The sequence below is a fragment of the Populus euphratica genome, unplaced genomic scaffold (assembly GCF_000495115.2).
Source record: "Populus euphratica unplaced genomic scaffold, PopEup_1.0 scaffold40.1, whole genome shotgun sequence".
NCBI classification, from domain to species: Eukaryota; Viridiplantae; Streptophyta; class Magnoliopsida; order Malpighiales; family Salicaceae; genus Populus; species Populus euphratica.
In genome coordinates, this window is record NW_011499912.1 from 964,790 (window position 1) to 986,807 (window position 22,018).

General features: G+C 32.7%; 2 protein-coding genes and 1 long non-coding RNA gene across 6 annotated transcripts; all 3 read left to right on the forward strand.

Annotated features, from left to right (window-relative positions):
• The first annotated feature begins 221 nt into the window (after nt 1-221).
• Nucleotides 222-20,931, forward strand: LOC105134126 (putative F-box protein PP2-B2). 4 transcript variants are annotated; one of them, XM_011038417.1, is made up of 9 exons: nt 222-651; nt 790-858; nt 1,845-1,963; nt 2,072-2,256; nt 17,810-18,046; nt 18,150-18,295; nt 19,472-19,590; nt 19,698-20,119; nt 20,571-20,931. In XM_011038417.1, the coding sequence occupies exons 1-9, from the start codon at nt 352-354 to the stop codon at nt 20,597-20,599; spliced, it is 1,626 nt and encodes a 541-aa protein (XP_011036719.1). In that variant the 5' UTR covers nt 222-351; the 3' UTR covers nt 20,600-20,931. The 4 variants fall into 4 exon arrangements, with proteins under 4 accessions (XP_011036719.1, XP_011036723.1, XP_011036720.1 ...); XM_011038421.1 differs by having other exon boundaries at nt 223-651; nt 2,072-2,237; nt 17,791-18,046; nt 18,246-18,295; XM_011038418.1 differs by having other exon boundaries at nt 223-651; nt 817-858; nt 2,072-2,237; nt 17,791-18,046.
• Nucleotides 7,118-9,083, forward strand: LOC105134125 (uncharacterized). Its single transcript, XR_843939.1, has 3 exons — nt 7,118-7,238; nt 8,715-8,833; nt 8,937-9,083. It is a non-coding gene; the product is annotated as an uncharacterized LOC105134125 (long non-coding RNA).
• Nucleotides 11,774-16,005, forward strand: LOC105134137 (zinc finger CCCH domain-containing protein 22-like). Its single transcript, XM_011038436.1, has 6 exons — nt 11,774-11,871; nt 11,958-12,066; nt 12,457-12,525; nt 13,219-13,530; nt 14,154-14,214; nt 14,744-16,005. The coding sequence occupies exons 1-6, from the start codon at nt 11,774-11,776 to the stop codon at nt 15,727-15,729; spliced, it is 1,635 nt and encodes a 544-aa protein (XP_011036738.1). The 3' UTR covers nt 15,730-16,005.
• Nucleotides 20,932-22,018: the final 1,087 nt, after the last annotated feature.

Genomic DNA, 22,018 nt, shown 5'->3' on the forward strand with positions numbered 1-22,018 from the left:
TAATTAGATATATCTTTAAGATTTATCTATACAAAAAAATATGTTAAAGTTTTTTGGATATATAATTTGTTTTTTTTATTTAAATATTTAATGAAGATTTAATTAGATATATCTTTAAGATTTATCTATACAAAAAAATATGTTAAATGTTTTTGGATATATAATTTGTTTTTGTTATTTAAATATTTAATGAAGCGCGAGTGGGATACACAGTGCCAAATGCAATCATTGTTGATTCACTGTGCACCCGTGATGACTTACCGTGCACATAAAGTGTAATTGCTGCGCTTTCTCCTCTCCCCACCACCATAATTCCTCGGTAAGCAGAAAAGATTTGATCGGAAAGTGGAAATGAGGAGCGATATGGTAGTAGGAGGCGTTCCGTTGAATTTTGATCAACCAGAGGGGTGTGTGGCAAACGTACTCTCCTTAACAACTCCTCAGGACGTATGCCGACTCTCTGCTGTCTCTCCAATTTTCAAGTCGGCCGCCGAATCTGACGTTGCTTGGCAGAGGTTCCTGCCTAACGATCTTGAATCCATCCTGTCTACTGCCCTTGATGGTTCTCTCCTGCTGTCGTCCGCTTCTTCCAAAAAAGAAGTCTACTTCAGTCTCTGTGACAATCCCATCATTGTTGACCATGGGAGAAAGGTTAAGTTCCTTTTTTTTAATCCAGTTTGTTTCCTTTGAACGTTTTTTTTTTTATACAGGTCCATTTGTGTTTAATTTCTTGAATAGCTTTTTTTTTTATTAAATTTTTTTTCTTGATCCAATTTACTACTAGATCAGTTGATAATTAATATATTCGTTAACCAGTTTAAAAGGATCAAGCGAACTGCCATTAAGAGTTTGTGCGAGGTAATTTATTTCTTATTTTTTTTTAGTCAATATTTGCAGATGAATTAATGTTGTAGTTTCAGCGGTTACGCTAATGTTTGGTAAGATTATTGTCATTAATATGATATTAGCAAACATGGCAGCATTGCAACCTTACTTTAGAAGATGATTGCTATTATTAAAAGCTTATAATAATAAGGATGTATTATCAAGTCAAGTTACACTAACCATTAGTAAAATAGTGTAATTTATATGTTGCTATTATTTATGCTATGATTTATGGTTTTTTGTCTGTTATTGATGTCTAGAAGCATTATTTGAGAGCAAAATGAGAAAGAAAAAAAGTGTATAATATAAGAGACTAAGAGAAAAATAGGGGCTACCAAGGGTAGCAGCTCTGTTCTAATGTGCAGTAATATATGTGAGCAGTGGGAGTTGAGTTTGAGTGAAGTGATTCTCTTCCTCTATGTATATTATAACCCTTTCTCTGTTTCTCTCTAATAATATTGTCTTTTCCCGTGGATTTAGATGATTTGTCGAACCACGTTAAATATTATATCAGTATACTTAACCTTCAAAGAGTAATTATCAGTACATCACCAGTCCAAATCCCTAATAATAATTTATTTTATAAAAGTCAGTAGTTACATTAGAAATATTGCTTTTTTTTATTGAGCTCTTAGTTGTCTATCATGAATTTCTAGTATATATGAGCCGCAGAAGATAAAAAAAGGATGTTAATTTTGAGGGACTTTTCAAGTTAATTTTAGCATGTACCTGAGTTTCATGCCATTTAAATTTCAATTTTTCCTGTGGAAAAAAATACAAGTAAAATGATGCAAATGAGGGGACTAGACTAGGGAGGATTGGAATAATGAGAAGTCAAGAAATTATGCGTCTTGTCCCAAAAGCTACGTGATTGATTTGATTTCCTTATGCAGTGGACTTTTATGGTTTTATTTGGAGTATTGATTTATCTAATAGTGTACTGCCTTTGTATTGAATAGAGGTTTTCATTGGAGAAAAAGAGTGGGAAGATCTGTTACGTGCTTTCTGCAAGGGATCTCGTGATTACATGGGGTGATACTCCTGTGTACTGGAAATGGAAATCTAATTCTGACTCCAGGTTTTCTTTCTTTTTACCTTTTTTTTTTATGGGGTGATACTCCTCGAAATGTAACATGCTTTATACAAGTGATCTCATGGTTGTTTAATGATGATGGCTTATCTACAGATTTGCAGAAGTGGCTGAGCTTATTAATGTGTGTAGGCTTGAAATCATTGGCAAAATCAATACTCGTTTGCTGTCCCCGGCAACATTATACACAGCATACCTCGTGTTCAAGTTTGCATCGAGAATTCATGGATTGGATCGCCAACCAGTAGATGTCACAATGAAACTGGATGGAGGCGAATATGGTGCACGGACTTGTAGCTGGAATGCGCAAGGAATGCGCCGGCGCAATACATCTGTAACTGTCAGAGGCCGGGTGCATTATCCAAAGGAAAGAGGAGATGGGTGGTTGGAGATGGAACTCGGTGACTTCTTTAGCACAGAAAAGGAGGATGGAGAACTGGAAATGAGGTTTTTTGACGACACTGATCACTGGAAAGGCGGGTTGATTGTGGAAGGGATTGAGATCAGACCAAAAGATGGTAGGTGGATGAGCAAGTATTTCATATTTTAGTGAGAAAGTCTTTTCTTTTCACATTTCAGTGGGCAAATTAGTTTTAGTGTCTTTAATGCATCAATGTCAAGAGCTTATGTTGGTCCTGCTTTGCATTTTTAGGTTTGCTCTAAGATACCATTTGAGGTTTTCCTTTCTATTGATGATGGAATCTTGCATTGTCATCCAGCATTTCTCAGAGTTCATGAAGTTATATATTCTATGAAATTCTCCTAAATCTGTGACCCTTTTCCCCCCACGTAGATTACGAGAGAAACCTCATAACGGTGAATTTGTCTGAAAAAATCAACCCAAATTGCAAAACCTTAAATATATATCTAGCTAGGGTTCTAAAAAGTTGGATATCAGGCTATATACTTCATTTTAAATTATGGTCTTTCAACAAGTTGGCTTCTTGATGTCATTTCTTTCTTTCCCAGTTTCCAGGGCAGCTAGTCTAAACAGTTAAAGATTCACACACCGGACTACATCTGAAATGTGCAAGTTTACTTGGAGAAGCCGAGTTTGCACGCTGCTATTTTTGAATCAGAATCGCTATTGGACAGAAGTCATTCTGTTGAATAATAAGTTAAAAATTATCCTAATCGATGGAAAGACCTCTCAAATCCGTAAGTTTATAATATAAACTCTATGTTATTTTGTTTTATAATCAAATACTTGTGTAATTCTAGGAGCTGTCAAGGAGTCGAGGCTCAGAAGACTATCATATTATTATTATTATTATTATTATTATTATTATTATTATTATTATAACAGTGAAATATCAAGGCTCAGGCACATTTTAGTCTTCGAAATTCTTAAGATTTTTTTTAATTTATGTTTTATAATTTCATTAGTTATCTCTGTCTCACCATCCGCATCGCGAGTTTCTTAATTTACGATGTTAAATTGAGTCATTTTTTTATTTTTTCAATTTTATTCTTTAACATCGCGTTAATTGAGAATTATATTTTGTTAATTGAGAATTAGATTTTATATTATTTCTTATTTGTTTTCTACGAGGTTATTATAATTTTATGATTAGATTCATGAGTTTTGCGAGTAAGTTAGGTTGACTTAAGATTTTTTTAATTTTATTCTATTTTGAATTGATTGAACATTAAATTTTATATTTCTTTTTGATTGGTTATTTATTGAGTTATTCATGTCTTCTTACTTGAGTTTGGTAAGTTAATCAATATTAATTTGACTTATTTTTTTTGTTCTTTTTTAATTTAACCATTTAACATTGGTTAATTGGTAATTGACTTTTATAATTTTTATAACTTATTTTTTATAGGGTTATTATTGTCTTGTGATCCCATCGCATGTTAGGTTAGTTGACTTGAGATTTCTTTTAATTAATTTTTTTAGTTGTCTTTTAATATTAAGTTAATTAAAAATTAAACTTGATAATTTATTTTGGTTTATGTTCTATGAGGCATCTCAGTCTCGGAACTTGAGTCACAAGTTTCGTTAGTTGACTTGAGTGATTTTTTTTTAACTAATTCTTTTTAAAATTTTATCCATCAACATTGTATTAATCAAGAATTGAGTTTCATAATTTATTTTGTTTTTTTAATAGGATTAACCTGATCTTATGATCTAGGTTTTACATGTTAGTAAGGGATGACTCAATTTATTTTTTTAGTTGAATTTTATTTTTAATTTTATCATTTAATATTGACTTGGTTGAAAATTATGTTTAATAATTTTTATTTTTATTTTTTATAGGGTTATTAAGGTCTTATGATCTAATTGGCGGATTTAATTAGTTAATCCAAGTCAATTTAATATATAATTGTTTCAATATTTAAAAGAAAAGTTATCTTGAGTTTTTTAATCAGATTATATTTTTATTGGTCATTCACTTAATCTCTTGAATTATTAAATATACTAGATCATCCTTTATAGTTGTTTTTTTTTTTTTTAACTAAAAAACACATTAATAATATTTGAATATATTTTTGTACATTCAAAAAAATTTAATTCGACACACAGAATAATAGCACGAACAATAATACTATATGTCTCCATGCTTATACAGTTTCTTCCTTTTTCTTTTTCTTTTTCCTGTTGATTCATGAAGATGACAATTGAACATTGTAACAGAGACTAACACTTCTTTTTCATACAATGATCGAATAAACTAGTATTGGTCAGGTTAAGTTAATGTTTTGATATAAAAGAAATAAATATGAAAGAGGTATAAATATATTTAATTAAATAAATAAATATTATATTTCAAAATAAATTTATTTCGAATAGGTACAAAAAGTCAGGATGTTTAGTTGAATACACACTATATTTAATAGTTTTACCCAAATGTTTTTTTTGTTGGCAGTGACATTACCATTCCAATAGGAAAATTTTTACCAACTAATTCTATGTGTCCATCAGTATACCGTTCATTCATAATTTCGTTTATGTCGGAAATTCTGTTAGAAAAAATTAATAACCAATAACTTTGCAGATAAAAAATATACACAAAAAAAATACCTCTTGAAATAATTTTGTCAGTGATAATAATATATACAATAAAGTTTTTTCAACTTTTTAAAATATATCAACAGATTGAGTTCATTGTAATTCCATTGGTAATAATGACACTTGCAATAATTTTTTTTTAGTTCTCTAGGATATTCAATCTGTCAGTAACTCCATCTATGATATTAAAAAATATTTTTTAAAAAATAAAATTTTATAAAATAGTAAAAAATAAATAAAATTATATAAAAATAAATTATCTTAATATAAAAGCCAAATATTCATTACAAATTTGGATTTTCAAATAAATTTAAACTAGAACAATGGTGGCATAGAGAAGAAGGAGGAGGAGAAGGATGTTAGTGGTTCTCGGGATCATATAGCTTAAAAAAAGATGCACATATACCATCCATGTTTGATTTTATATCCAAGATCATTTGATAGAGTTGTTTATAATTCGCATAAAGTTCTTGATATGTTTCAGAGAGATTGATAGTATATTTTTGTAATGCCATGAACTCTTGAGACTTGGTGATTGATATCGATTTCAAGCATCCAATGATTGAGATAATAAAGGTCGTTCATAAGTTCTTGGATATAGTGTTGAAGAGTCCATACACCTAATTTTTATTAGCTCCATTAGACGATCATGTCTTTATCCACAAATTTAGATTGAAATCCTGATATGTTGAAGTATATCTCCATATCTCTTCCTCAATCGATAATTATATGTCTCTTGAAAATAAAAAAAAATCATCAAATTCAATTAAAAAAATAATAACTTACAAAAGAAAATGGTTGAATGAACATACTATAAAATGTTGAGCGTGATTGTTAATGAACTATTGCATTCTTTTTGGTGGTCTTCACTCTATAAGTGCTTCTTCACAAAAAGTTCCATTAGGCTTGGCTTACGTCCAAAAGCTGTAGTCTGTAAAAAAAATATTGCAATTTAAATTTATTTATAAATAAAAATAAATAAATTAAAGATAGATTTAATTAAAACTAATCTTACTATTTGCTTCGCATGTGAAATAAATAGAACAAAGTTGTCAATGTGCGTGGTAATCGAATCATGAATTTGTCAATTTTAGTTCTCGGCACTAGATTATGAGCGTTGTGTAAATTGATCGAATATCACGTACTAAATATATTTCGTCCATATATTCCCCGGAATGTATGACGACCTGAAATCCTTTTAAACTGCCATATCATTCTAGTCTAATAAAGCATTATTTCTAGCATATTTTTTAGTTCTTTTTTGCTCCTCATACTAAAAATCATGCAACCTACACGATACAAGTATATTTTATATGAGTTAATGACAAATTATATTTTAATATATAAAATTAAAAAAAATAGCTTATAGTGCACAGGTCTTGCTTGATTCGATGAAGATTTCATCCTATCCTGATAACCATATGAACGGAAAATTAGCTGTCTTTCCTCGTCACCTTCATCCAAAGACAAAAAAATCAGAACACACTTCTGTTTGTCTTTATACTTATGGCCAAGCGGAGGTTTCAAGGATCAAGTAGATAAAAAGAGTGAAGACCCTAGACAATAAGAAGCCATCAAGAAAGCACCACGTAGGTAAATCTGTTCTGGTGCAAATATTTGTCAAATTGTGCTTCCTGTGTTTGTATAAAATCTATAGCCAAAAACCTTTATTATTATAAGGTAGAAGTTCAGACTAGGCACTTAGGGTGTGTTTTGGCACCACCATTTTATGAAGAATTGATTTTTTTTGGTTTTAAATTATTTTTTATGGTATTTTCTGTTTTTTTGATATGTGGATATTAAAAATAATTTTTTTAAAAAATAATAAAATATTATTACAATGCATTTTCAAATAAAAAACACTTTGAAGCAACTGTATTCTTAAATATGTTCTTAATTAATGTTTTAGGATTAAAAAAACAAAAACATGTTTGTAAATAAAAAAAAAAAATCTGGAAACCTGGGAAAAGATGGCTAGTGACAATGGGCAGGGGAATGGTCGTTGAACTTGCTTTCAGAAGGATGCATTGTGAATGTGCTGTCCTTTACGTGGCGGCATGCAGGCTGTCTATTGCCTCTCCATTGTTCAGGTCAGCCACATAAACTGATGCCCTTTGGGAGAAATTCCTGCCCCGTGATCATCAATCTATCCTCTCCGAATCTGATAGTCCTCTGCTGATTTCTTCCAAGAAACAACTCTATGTCAGCCTCTGTGGTAATCCTATCCTCATTGAGGATGGTAAAAAGGTATCGTTTTCATCCCAATCCCAAATTTGGCAACATATTAAGTGACCCAAATTTCCAAAACAAATAGATTAGATAGGATTGTACAAGAAGATCAGACTATGTTGTCAAATTGAAGAGTTGGGATAAAATTCTTGGTTGTCTTCTATCTTTTTTTTAAGAAGCATAATATTGCATTAAAAGACACTAAACTTAGGCGGAGAAGACATAAAACATAAGAAACTGCTTACAGCTCAAGTTTAGCAGATCTATGAACTGAAAATAAACTGAAAATAACAACAAACCAGGAAACCAAAAAGAAACAACTAGTAGCTAATAGAAGCAAATAAAAGCCAAAATCAAAATAGCAGCTAAGAGCTAGAATTGTCTCTGGATATCTTGAAGAATCACCTCCTTTGTAGAACCAAAGCAATCTACAGATCATGGACATTAGCACGCACTAAAACAGAATCCTGCAACTTTTCATCAAAATCTACAAGAAAATGAACCAACATGGAAAACAATCCATTTTTCCTAATAGCCGTGCCCAGAAATTAAAGAAAATAGAAGACCCACATATCAAGCAAATTAAAGCCAAGCGACAAATTCAGAGTTTCTAAACGCTCCCTGTTTGGCCATGTGATCTGCCATATGATTACCCTCACGAAGAGAATGAGTGAATGTAAGTGAACCAAAACATGAAACTACTCTCTGAATAGAGGAGAAAAGATTGCGATGCAGCCATGGCCTATTATGGGGATTATTCATCCAGCTAATGACATTGGCCGAGTGAGATTCAATAATAATGTGTTTATGATGTAAGTAGCAATTAGAAGCTGATAATTCAATAACTTTGACAACCGCTTTTAGCTCGGCTACATTGGAGTCTAAAATCCCAGCTGACAAGGAGAAAATGCCAAGAATGATCCCATTATAATTTCGCAAGACTCCGTCTATACCTGAGGGCCCCGGCTTCCCGAGAGAGGAGCCATCCACATTCCATTTGAAGCTATTAATCATAGGAGGAGACCACACAATAACTGCCCTTTGATTTTTAGAATTAGTTCATCGTAATAGCACTTCTGGTGATCTTATTAAATCTGAAGCGAAATAAGAGAAATCAGGTTCTATAGCCTTTATTCAAAAACAGAAACGAGTAATAATAAGGATAAATAATGTATCATAATTTAGGTCATCTACTTAAATATCACATCATTACAATGAAGCCAAAGAGACCATACCACTGAAAAAACAGTATTAATCAATTTTTTTTTTTGAAATTTTCTATAAATCAAAGAATCCCACTGAGAGAAAAGGGTTGCCAAGTTCTTTGGACAACACCACGCTAAGCCCATCAATTGATAATTTGAGACCAAACTATCCAATGTCATGTACTGAAGTCTATCCGAGTATTTGGATTTACTAAAGGATTAGGATCTTTATGGTTTTACTACAGGGATTGTTATCTAATTGTGCCCCCCTTTTTTTGGCATGAAATAGAGCTTTTCATTGGAGAAAAGGAGCGAGAAGAAATGATATATGCTCTCAGCAACGGATCTCAGAATTGCACGGGGTGACGCTCCTGAATATTTGGGATGGGCTTCTGATCCTGGCTCAAGGTCTCTCTTCTTCTCATCCTGATGACTTTCCATGGTATATTTTCTGTTTTCTGCTTTTGTGGCATGGATACAAATACAATTTCATGATTTCGAGCACCTACAGGTTTTCCGAAGTGGCTCACTTTTTTTGTGTATGCTGGCTTGAAATCAGTAGCAAAATCAATACAAGCATGCTAGCTATCACCAGCAACATTGTGTACAGGACACCTTGTCTTCAAGCTCTCCGTAGAAGCGCTTGGTAACCAGCCAATACAGGGTCACTATGGGAATCATTGGTGGTGAAAAAAGCACACGCGAACTCTTTGTTGGCATGCAGAAAGACAGTCTCGGTGGCAATACCGAAGTTCAATAAGGCCTATAATTGGTTCATCTGCTGCTGAAAGTAATTGGAATTATCCAAAGGAAAGAGGAGATGGATGGTCGCAGATTGAAATGGGTGAAATTCTTAGCAAGGAAGGGGAAGAAGAAGAAGAGCTGGAAACGTGGGTTGATTGTCAGTGGGATCGAGATCAGACCAAAAGAGGGTAGCTAGACGAGCAACAGTTTTCACGTATTAGTGATCATGTCCGCATTGTAGTGTTCAAATCAGTAACAATGTTTTGCATAAATAGCGAGAGCTTTTCCTGCTCTAATTTGCTGGACATTTCCTGTTTTTCTATTGATAATATCGAACCGCGTAGTGTCAAGTGGTGGAGCTCGAACAGATTTTTAGAGGGGCCAAATTAAACGTCACTCAAAACATGATCCTAAGCACAGTTACAAGATCCAAAAACTGGAGATGGCTACAATATTTAATCTAAGAGTTAAATTTATTTAAGATCCAGGTTACGGGTTGATTCCACGATGAGATAACGAGTTGATTGACGACGAGTTGACTTAGGACCTACTCTAAAGCGGCTTTATATTGAACCAAATTAAAATTAATTTAGGATAAATCTAGTTTGATTTCATAACTTATGCAAGCAGAGATGGCAAGGCACTCTGCACCACCCCTTGGACCAGTGGACCTGTTAGTAACAAAATCCCCTGCCATGGGCAATAGCACATGGCAATTTCTTTGTGGAACATGAATAAGTAACAAGTGGCGTATAATTACTAGGATTATAGTTTAATTGATTATATTCTAAACTTATTTTTTTAAAATTATCAATTTAAATCTTATAAATTTTAAAGCTATTATAAACTTATATAATTATTAATTTTAATACCTATAAAACCAGTTAAGATATGTATACATCCACTTTAATCTAAAAAAAAACACATGGCATAATCAGCCATGATACAAGGAGAGATCTATACAAGGGTGGCCATTGCACTTTCTTTTACGGACAGCATAACCAAAAGGTTTAAAGTAAAGCTAGGAGGCACCGTCTCTGACCTAGATAGCGATTTTTGTTGGTTTATATAAAAATATTTACTTAAATGATAAATTTTAAAAAATAATTTAAATTATAAAAATAAATTAAAAATAAATAGATATAATTTTCCCAAACTTAAAAAAGTTATGAAAAAATTTGAGCCTTAATGATTAATATAAATACAATCAATAAAAAAAATAATACAACTATGCTCATAAAAATTAAAGGTTCTAAGTATTTAAGTGAAAATTTGATATAATTATATGAAGATATAATCTAGATAAATTATATAAATAATCTAATATGTGTTTTTATGGATAAGTAAAATAAGTCTAGATCTAAAAAAAATATGATGATGTTAAACTGCATTAACAACTTGAAATAAAGATAACAGGAGATTATACAAAAAATTTTCTAAGTAATTTTAAAAGCAATTTTTCTATGAAAAGTAACCGCATTGCTTATTGAACCACTAAATATTTTTTTTAAAGAAAGTTATTGTGTAACTTATCAAATTGTTAGATCTTATAGAAATAGAAATTAGGCTCAAATGTTGCTATTTGGGTAATTTTATTATTTTTCCTAGTGTTTTCAGGTTTATTATTTTATTCAAATTTTTGTTTTAATTTTATATGTGCTTTCGGTTTTAATTGAAAACCTTCTTTCGGTTTTGTAGTTGTTTCCCAGTAAAGATATGCTTTTCTAGTCTATTAACCTCTAAAAAGACATAAATTGCAAATTTAAAATTTAGATCTGCTGTTATACTTGAATATCATGATGATCAAGTATGAATTTTTTTTTTAAAAAATAGATAAATAAAAGATCTTTTACATCTTGTTATTTGAAGAATATATCTTAATTTAAGAAATCATAAACTAATATTATAGTCTTTAAAAATCCTAACTAATTCACAAAGATTTTATTGTATGTGGTTGATTATGTATAAAAAAAAATATTATCACCTCTTAAACATTTTATCTGAGGTAAAATGTATTGTTAGTCTTATCTAAAGTTATTTAGAATTTATTTTTTATTTTTTTGACTTCTTATAATATTCATGACTATAACATTAGTGAATATTCACTTAAAAATTTCTTATGAGATTTATTATGTACAAAAAAAAGTTATCACCTTTTAAATATTTTATCTAAAAAAAATAAATTATTGATCTTATCTAAAGTTATTTAGAATTAATTTTTATTTTTTTATCTTTCTATAATATTCATAATTATAACATTAGTGAATATTCACTTAAAAATTTATAACTCTAATATTAGAAAATATTACACAACCCAAAAGACTTGGTATTCCTAATTTTAGTGATGATAAGTAAATTTACACAATTTAATTTTTTTTAAAATACTATTTTTTACTTCTTTATTTTTCTATGTATTTTTTAAGGATGGATCTGCCAGTATGGCTGAACGGGACCAGCTGCCCCTGGCCGATCACTGCACAAGCTAGCGACCCGGCTGGGGCAAAGCAGCATGCATGCGTGAATTAACACGCGTGCATGCTGCACAGTGCGAAGGTAATTATAATTACCTTCGCACTGTGTAATGCAGGGTTCAAGTGAGGAGGAATGTTACTGGTTTCACGGACCGCTGACGAAGATGACGGCGATGAAGACGTGAGTTGCTGGACACTCCCCTCTGCTCCTGGCGAAGACGAAGGCTTGAGGTGGTGCTGGCCGATGCTTTTCCTCTCTTCGTTTCTGTTTTTTTTTGTTTCTCTATCCTCTTTTTTTTTTTTTCTGTTCTCTCTAGTTTTCTTGCTTTTTGTTTGTCCACCGTTGGTTCTCTGGTTTGTCTCCCTAATCTTCCTCTCTTGTATGCTCTCTGGTCCGGAGACAAAGTCGAAGACGATGGCGAACTGGTCACTTTCTTTCCTTATCTTTCATTCTCTATTCGTCCCTATTGTATCCGTTGAAAAAGTCCCCACTCTCTGGTTTTTGAGTTTTTTCCCCCCAGTCCAGTGCGCTCCCTTGTTCGTCTATTTTCCCTATGTTTTTTCAGTTTCATCGTCGTCCCCTTTGCGTTCGCTTCTATACAGCGCCCTTGTTCCCCCTGTGTTTTGTTCCTCTGTCCAGTGTGCTCATTTGTTCCCCCCTGTGTGTATTTCTCGTTCTTCCGTTTTCCTCTCGTTCGTGTCGGTCCTGTCTGTACTGAGAAGAGATGGTTGCTGCTGCTATAGCTGGTGCATGATCACGGTGAGAAAGGGGAGTGAGGGCTGGTGTTTACTGGGGGCTCACGCGCGGTGAGAAAGGGGACCGATTCATTAGCTGCCTTGAATGATGCTCTTGCCTCTGACCCATCAAATCCTGAGCTTCTCTCTGTAACATTCTCCGCCTTCTCTTCTCGGTTTCTTATTTTTCCTTCTGCTTTTATCATATTTATTTTATTTTATTGGTGACCCAATTGAGGGATACGCTTTTTAATGCTTTTGTAGAAGGTATGCGTGTTTATTTATTGAAAAAGATTGAAACTTGAGCGGGTATCTCGAGTTTTACTGGTTGGGTTTTGTTTTTGTTGATTTTTTGTTATGCTTGTTTCTTGTGTAGAAGCTGCTGTTCATTTTGATGGTTAACCTCTTAAAAAGTTTAATTGTATTTTAGTTTAACAAGTTGGGTTTTACTATCCATTGCTCTTATGATGTTTTTTCCGTGCATAGAAGCTGTTTTTCTTGTTACTTATGTGTTCTTGTAATGTTTTGTCTAAAGAGTGTGAACACGACCTGGCAAACTCTACATTACCTGATGAATGCTAAAACTAAAAGAAATGGTCTTTGGTACCTTCAATGAATGTTTGCATCTATTGGTTTACAGAATTGCTTATTTTGAAAAGCACCCTTTGTGCTAGAAGACCTTTAGACATTGGTGTATGGCTTGTGTTTACAAGGATGTGCAAATAACATGCGTAGCAATGTATATTATGCTTTATGATTGTGGAAGGTGGACTTTCTGTTTGTATCTTTTCCATCATTTTGAATTATGGTACAAGTTGTTTGACGTTATTGTTTTCATCTCAGGTTCAGGAGGAGCTTCTTCAGGTCATTAAAGATGCAGAGGAGGGACTCCTGCATCTAAAACGTGCACGGTTATTACGAGAGGCAGATTCAGTATTACATGCTTCCTACCATACTGTAGAGGATGTCAAGGCTGAGCCTCTTGATCCAGTTCATGTTGAACCAGAACCACTAGAGGACCAGTGTTACTCAGTAGGATCAAAATGCAGATTCCGTCATGTTGATGGACGCTGGTACAATGATCAAATTATTGAGATGGTTTGTTCTGATACTGCGAAGATCGCTTTCCTCACTCCTATATCAGAAAATATGCTGGTGAGTATATGTTTTTCTGTTTATTTCCAAAAAGGTTGCTTCTGCGTTTTGTTTTTGGAATATAGTATGACACAGTCCATTGCTTTCCCAAATAACTAATCCATCCTCTTTGGTGGGACTAACGGTGTTTGTTCTTTGTGGTGCTGATGGAACTGGAACATTCCGATTCACCCATAAATCTTATCCTTCCACATGCACGTAGTCTGCTAGCTTGTGCTGCTGTAACAGTTGTATGTTATTTATTTAGGCTTTATCTAATGCAAGGTTTTGATGGATTGTTAGAATCCTCTTTTTTGTCTGAAGAGCACTTGTGGGATGTTTGAGTAGTCATTCACTAAACTATCAGCTCTTTTCTCAACCCTGGTTTCATATGCATAGTTTTTCTCCTAATATTTTTACTATCCATCTGTTTTGGATGGGAGACCTTTAAGTGAGTCAGATTTGGCATTGCTGAAATGGAAAAAATACATCCTGAAAGTGCCACTTATACACCAACTAGTGTTACTGATGATTATATGTTACAGGGGAAAATGTTAGAAGTGCTGAAACTATATTGAGGTAGTGTATGAAATAAAAATGATTTTTGATAGCTAATATACTGATGATCGACTCCCCAAGTGCAGATATGCAAGTTTTTTCTGCAAGAACGATGTCGATTTGGCTCTAGCTGCCGCTTATCACATGGTATGTTGAAATCATTTAAAGTGTGTGGGGCTAGTAGATCCCTTTTTTTTTTCCTCTTCTGGAAAAGCTGTATTTATATTTCCATTTTCATAAAATTCAATGTGGTCACAATTCATCCAATGACATGGATGAAGGATGTAGCCTGCCCTTACATTGGGAAAACAACTTTCATAGAATGACTACGGAGGAGAATTTACTTTGTTTATGTAATCTCTCTTTAGTTTTAATAGTCTGTTCCCCACACTACAACAATGAAGTAACTTGGGATCATTGTCAATTTATTCTTCATATTTGAAGTAGATATGTAGGCTACTGTGTTTGAAACCTTTCCTTTTTCCTGCTTAAACCTTTCTTTGTGCATTCACAATTGTGTTAGAGCAGCTTTTGCTGTTTTGGGATTTCGTATGTTTCTATTATTTGTCAACCATAACATATCTATTCATTTGTTACTAAATGTATTCCCTATCTATATCATTTGCTGGAACGGCTATTTCCAGGATTGCTGGTTGATGTGATTTTATATGTGCAGGGATTGATGTGTCATTATCCTCCCTGAAGAATTATGTGCCAACAATGTGGGATCAGTCATTGGTGGGATCCAGTATCTGGGCACTTTCAGATAGTAATGTTGGCATATGGAGGAAAGCTGAACTTGAATCTTGGGATAATGAACACAGAGTGGGGCAGGTTGTTTTCCATGATGGTGGAAGCTCTGCAAAGCTTGGGAGTGAAGCTATGACAATATCTGAGTATGCTTTGATGAGTGATGAAGAGGAAACTGATTCAAGCGCAGAAGGATCTGATTCTAGCGATTATGATGAAGAGAGTGCTGAAGGTTTAGTGTTTCTTGAGAGCACAAACTTACAAAGAGGTATCCAAACAGGAACTGCCATATTTGCGACATGGGAAAATCATACACGGGGCATAGCTTCCAAGATGATGGCAAATATGGGTTATCGTGAAGGGATGGGATTAGGTGCATCGGGTCAGGGCATGCTGGACCCTATCCCTGTGAAGGTCCTCCCACCAAAGCAATCACTTGATCATGCTCTGGAGTCTCAAAAAGAGGGGATCAAAGACAATCATGGGAAGAAGAGAAGCAGGGGTGGGAAAAGAAAACGTGATAAGAAGTTTGCAGCAGCAGCTAGGGCAGCAAAAGCTGAAGAGGACACGAGACCAGATGTTTTTACTCTTATCAATAATCAACTTGCTGGGCATAACGAAGCGCTGAACGGTGAATCAGCTAAGAAGCAGAAAAGTAAAGGCTCAGAGGAGAAGAAAGTCAATAGGCAAGATCTGCTTGCTTATGATGATGAGATTAAGGAGTTGAGGATACGTGTGGAGAAGCTTGAAGAGATGGCAAACAGAAACAAAAAAGAGAAGGTGGTTTATGAGTCTGCTATGAGAAAATTAAATGAGACTCGCATAGCTTTGGCTAAAGCTGAGGCTTCTAAAGCATCTGCATCTAATGCTATTACTGGTAGAGAAAAAGAGAAGAAATGGCTTAAGTTTTGAGGCCATTATGCTATACATTGCTGTCCAGTTCAAACTATAAAACTGAGCGTGTATGATTACCTCGAATCCTGAAGGTGCCCCTTTGAATTGGCCGTAGCTTTGCAGGAATCACAAGGAGTCAAGCCAAGGTTTCAACAACAATCTTATTTTCCTAGAAAGCAATCTAGTGGATTCAGATCAAGATTTTCACTGTAAACTTGCACTATACCTTCTGCTTGTACCTGCAGTTCGAGTTATGCTCCAGCGAAAAATCCCATTGCAGATGCCATATATGGCTGGTTAAATTCTCGTCATTACCTCTTTATATGCTCAATGTTAACTATCCAATATAGCCGGCAGCCAACAGCCGGCAGCACTGGTTGCCAGAGGTGACAAATAGCTTATTTGCTCTGTGCAATAGAGGGATTGATTTTAGCCATTGTTTCTAACTTCATATTACACTGCTAGATTAATATATTGAATGGTTACGTTGAAATTTCCTGCTGGTCTGCCAACAAGAGGCCCTCCTGTATGGAAGAAATCACTTGCTAATTTTCTTAAACACTGCTTTTATTTCAACTTTGTCATAGACACAACAAGGAAAAGAAGTCCAGGGCGGAATGCTTATGATAAAATATTTAGTTATTTTTATGTTTTCTTAATAATATGATCATATTTTTGTTAAATCTGGATAATTATGTGGACACAATTTAGTACACCATAATGATAATAATTTATTTATTATTTTATGACTTTTATCCCATTCAAGTTATTGAATTCAAAACTAACGGTGGGTTTGGGAGCAAGAACATTCAAATCCTATTATTGGATCATCCTGACTTCATTTATTTATTATATTTGATGAAAAATATATCTTCAAATACATTATACTAGATTAAATTTTATTTTCAATCAATTTTAAAGACATTTCTTTTAAATTTCTCATAATCTTTTCAATATAAAACTTGCACACACCTAATACCATTTACCTTTAATACGATAGAATAAAATGGTGAGATTGAATTTCTCGTGCTACCTAGTTATTAAAAATGTGAAACAATTGTTATTAATAAAACACTAAAAGGCATGAGGTAATGCATGAGGTAATGTTGTTCTCCCACACATGGTAGGCTCACACTCATGGGACCGTAAATTCGATTTACCTATGAGTTTTTTTTTCATCCTTTTTTATTTTTTTATTTTTTAAGGACAAATTAAAAATTAACTAAGTAAAACATGTTAAGAAATAACAAAATTAAAAGAGATGACACTAAAGTGAAACCTGAAGACTGATGTTTTCAAAAGAAAAAAAAAAGGTGCAACTGAGTCCTCATTCTTTATGAATTAAACAATTGGGTCCCTTTAATTTTAAAGTTTTAAAAAATGAATTTTGATCCAAATTTTTTTTTTTACCTTAAAATTGCTTAAAACACATGTATATTCAAAAATATTTTTTTATTGGGTTTATTTCAAGTTCTTGGATGGGTTTTTGAAGTCATGAATGAATTTATCAAGTAGCCTAATATATTTTCTAAGTATTCTAGATAAACAAATGGATTGAAAAATGATTTTTGGGTCAAAAAAATTTTAGGCTTGATTTTTTAAAACATCACAGTCACCAAAATTTGAATAAAATTAAATGACGCGTTATTTATTATAATTTCTTTCAATAATACCCGAGACAAATAAAATGTTATCTACCTTATCTATATTTAAAAAATTAAAGGCTGAAATGTGCAGAGTCTTACTAAATAGGTTAGGCATACTGATCTGGCTTTTTAGATCCAACAACACCTAATATTTTAAAATTTTATTTTTTATTTATTTTATATACATATAATTTTTGAAGTAATTATTCTAATTCATATTTTATATAAATAAAATTTATTTTTTAAAATAAAAATATTTATTTTTTGATATAATTTCTAATATGTGTAACATTGAATAATATTTTTTTTCTTTTATGTATCTATTTCTATTATTATTTAATTAAATAAAAATTTGAATTTAATAAATATAGCCATTAAACACAATTACATCAAAGGTTTATATTGTGAGGTCAAATATTTTGTCACAATGAAACTGGATGGAGGCGAATATGGTGCACGGACTTGTAGCTGGAATGCGCAAGGAATGCGCCGGCGCAATACAACTGTAACTGTCAGAGGCCGGGTGCATTATCCAAAGGAAAGAGGAGATGGGTGGTTGGAGATGGAACTCGGTGACTTCTTTAGCACAGAAAAGGAGGATGGAGAACTGGAAATGAGGTTTTTTGACGACACTGATCACTGGAAACGCGGGTTGATTGTGGAAGGGATTGAGATCAGACCAAAAGATGGTAGGTGGATGAGCAAGTATTTCATATTTTAGTGAGAAAGTCTTTTCTTTTCACATTTCAGTGGGCAAATTAATTTTAGTGTCTTTAATGCATCACTTTCAAGAGCTTATGTTGGTCCTGCCTAACGATCTTGAATCCATCCTGTCTACTGCCCTTGATGGTTCTCTCCTGCTGTCGTCCGCTTCTTCCAAAAAAGAAGTCTACTTCAGTCTCTGTGACAATCCCATCATTGTTGACCATGGGAGAAAGGTTAAGTTCCTTTTTTTTTTTTTAATCCAGTTTGTTTCCTTTGAACGTTTTTTTTTATACAGGTCCATTTGTGTTTAATTTCTTGAATAGCTTTTTTTTTATTAAATTTTTTTTCTTGATCCAATTTACTACTAGATCAGTTGATAATTAATATATTCGTTAACCAATTTAAAAGGATCAAGCGAACTGCCATTAAGAGTTTTTGCTAGGTAATTTATTTCTTATTATTTTTTAGTCAATATTTGCAGATGAATTAATGTTGTAGTTTTAGCGGTTACGCTAATATTTGGTAAGATTATGATATTAGCAAACATGACAGCATCTGCAACCTTACTCTAGAAGAGGATTGCTATTATCAAAAGCTTATAATAATAAGGATGGATTATCAAGCCAAGTTGCATCAATAAAATAGTGCAATTTATATGCTGTTATCATTTGTGCTATGATTTATAGTTTTTTGTCTGTTATTAATATCTATAAATAAAAGCATTATTTGAGAGCAAAATAAAAAAAAAAAATGCATAATATGAGAGACTAAGAGAAAAATAGGGGCTGCCAAGGGTAGCAACCCTGTTGTAATGTGCAGTAATGTGTGTGAGCAGTGGGAGTTGAGTTTGAGTGAAGTGATCCTCCTCTCTATATATGTTATAACCCTTTCTCAGTTTCTCTCTAATAATATTGTTTTTTTTCGTGGATTTAGATGATTTGTCGAACCATGTTAAATATTATATCAGTATACTTAACCTTCAAAGAGTAATTATCAGTACATCACAGTCTAAATCTCTAATAATAATTTATTTTATAAAAGTCATAAGTTACATTAGAAATATTGCTTCTCTTACTGAGCTCTTAGTTGTCTATCATGAATTTCTAGTATATATGAGCTGCAGAAGATAAAAAAAGATGTTAATTTTGAGGGACTTTTCAAGTTAATTTTAGCATCAACCTGAGGCTCCTGCCATTTAAATTTCAATTTTTCCTGTGGAAAAAAATACAAGTAAAATGATGCAAATGAGGGGACTAGACTAGGGAGGATTGGAATAATGAGAAGTCAAGAAATTATGCGTCTTGTCCCAAAAGCTACGTGGTTGATTTGATTTCCTTATGCAGTGGACTTTTATGGTTTTATTTGGAGTATTGATTTATCTAATAGTGTACTGCCTTTGTATTGAATAGAGCTTTTCATTGGAGAAAAAGAGTGGGAAGATATGTTACGTGCTTTCTGCAAGGGATCTCGTGATTACATGGGGTGATACTCCTGTGTACTGGGAATGGAAGTCTAATTCTGACTCCAGGTTTTCTTTCTTTTTACCTTTTTTTTTATGGGGTGATACTCCTCGAAATGTAACATGCTTTATACAAGTGATCTCATGGTTGTTTAATGATGATGGCTTATCTACAGATTTGCAGAAGTGGCTGAGCTTATTGATGTGTGTAGGCTTGAAATCCTTGGCAAAATCAATACTTGTTTGCTGTCCCCAGCAACATTATACACAGCATACCTCGTGTTCAAGTTTGCATCAAGAATTTATGGATTGTATAACCAACCAGTAGATGTCACAATGAAACTGGATGGAGGCGAATATGGTGCACGGACTGTCAGCTGGAATGCGCGAGGAATGCGCCGGCGCAATACATCTGTAACTGTCAGAGGCCGGGTGCATTATCCAAAGGAAAGAGGAGATGGGTGGTTGGAGATGGAACTCGGTGACTTCTTTAGCACAGAAAAGGAGGATGGAGAACTGGAAATGAGGTTTTTTGACGACACTGATCACTGGAAACGCGGGTTGATTGTGGAAGGGATTGAGATCAGACCAAAAGATGGTAGGTGGATGAGCAAGTATTTCATATTTTAGTGAGAAAGTCTTTTCTTTTCACATTTCAGTGGGCAAATTAGTTTTAGTGTCTTTAATGCATCAATGTCAAGAGCTTATGTTGGTCCTGCTTTGCATTTTTAGGTTTGCTCTAAGATACCATTTGAGGTTTTCCTTTCTATTGATGATGGAATCTTGCATTGTCATCCAGCATTTCTCAGAGTTCATGAAGTTATATATTCTATGAAATTCTCCTAAATCTGTGACCCTTTTCCCCCCACGTAGATTACGAGAGAAACCTCATAACGGTGAATTTGTCTGAAAAAATCAACCCAAATTGCAAAACCTTAAACATATATCTAGCTAGGGTTCTAAAAAGTTGGATATCAGGCTATATACTTCATTTTAAATTATGGTCTTTCAACAAGTTGGCTTCTTGATGTCATTTCTTTCTTTCCCAGTTTCCAGGGCAGCTAGTCCAAGCAGTTAAAGATTCACACACCGGACTACATCTGAAATGTGCAAGTTTACTTGGAGAAGCCGAGTTTGCACGCTGCTATTTTTGAATCAGAATCGCTATTGGACAGAAGTCATTCTGTTGAATAATAAGTTAAAAATTATCCTAATCGATGGAAAGACCTCTCAAATCCGTAAGTTTATAATATAAACTCTATGTTATTTTGTTTTATAATCAAATACTTGTGTAATTCTAGGAGCTGTCAAGGCTCAGAAGACTATCATATTATTATTATTATTATTATTATTATTATTATTATTATTATAACAGTGAAATATCAAGGCTCAGGCACATTTTAGTCTTCGAAATTCTTAAGATTTTTTTAATTTTATGTTTTATAATTTCATTAGTTATCTCTGTCTCACCATCTGCATCGCGAGTTTCTTAATTTACGATGTTAAATTGAGTTATTTATTTTTAATTATTTATTTTTTCAATTATATTCTTTAACATCTCGTTAATTGAGAATTATATTTTGTTAATTGAGAATTAGATTTTATATTATTTCTTATTTGTTTTCTATAATGTTATTATAATTTTATGATTAGATTCGTGAGTTTTATGAGTAAGTTAGGTTGACTTAAGATTTTTTAAATTTTATCCTATTTTGAATTGATTGAACATTAAATTTTATAATTCTTTTTGATTGGTTATTTATGGAGTTATTCATGTCTTCTTACTTGAGTTTGGTAAGTTAATCAATATTAATTTGACTTATTTTTTTTGTTCTTTTTTAATTTAACCATTTAACATTGGTTAATTGGTAATTGGTTTTTATAATTTTTATAACTTATTTTTTATAGGGTTATTATTGTCTTGTGATCCTATCGCATGTTAGGTTAGTTGACTTGAGATTTCTTTTAATTAATTTTTTTAGTTGTCTTTTAATATTAAGTTGATTAAAAATTAAACTTGATAATTTATTTTGGTTTATGTTCTATGAGGCATCTCAGTCTCGGAACTTGAGTCACAAGTTTCGTTAGTTGACTTGAGTGATTTTTTTTTAACTAATTCTTTTTAAAATTTTATCCATCAACATTGTATTAATAAAGAATTGAGTTTCATAATTTATTTTAATTTTTTTAATAGGATTAACCTGATCTCATGATCTAGGTTTTACATGTTAGTAAGGGATGACTCAATTTATTTTTTTAGTTGAATTTTGTTTTTAATTTTATCATTTAATATTGACTTGGTTGAAAATTATGTTTAATAATTTTTTTTATTTATTTTTTATAGGGTTATTAAGGTCTTATGATCTAATTGGAAGATTTAATTAGTTAATCCAAGTCAATTTAATATATAATTGTTTCAATATTTAAAAGAAAAGTTATCTTGAGTTTTTTAATCAGATTATATTTTTATTGGCCATTCACTTAATCTCTTGAATTG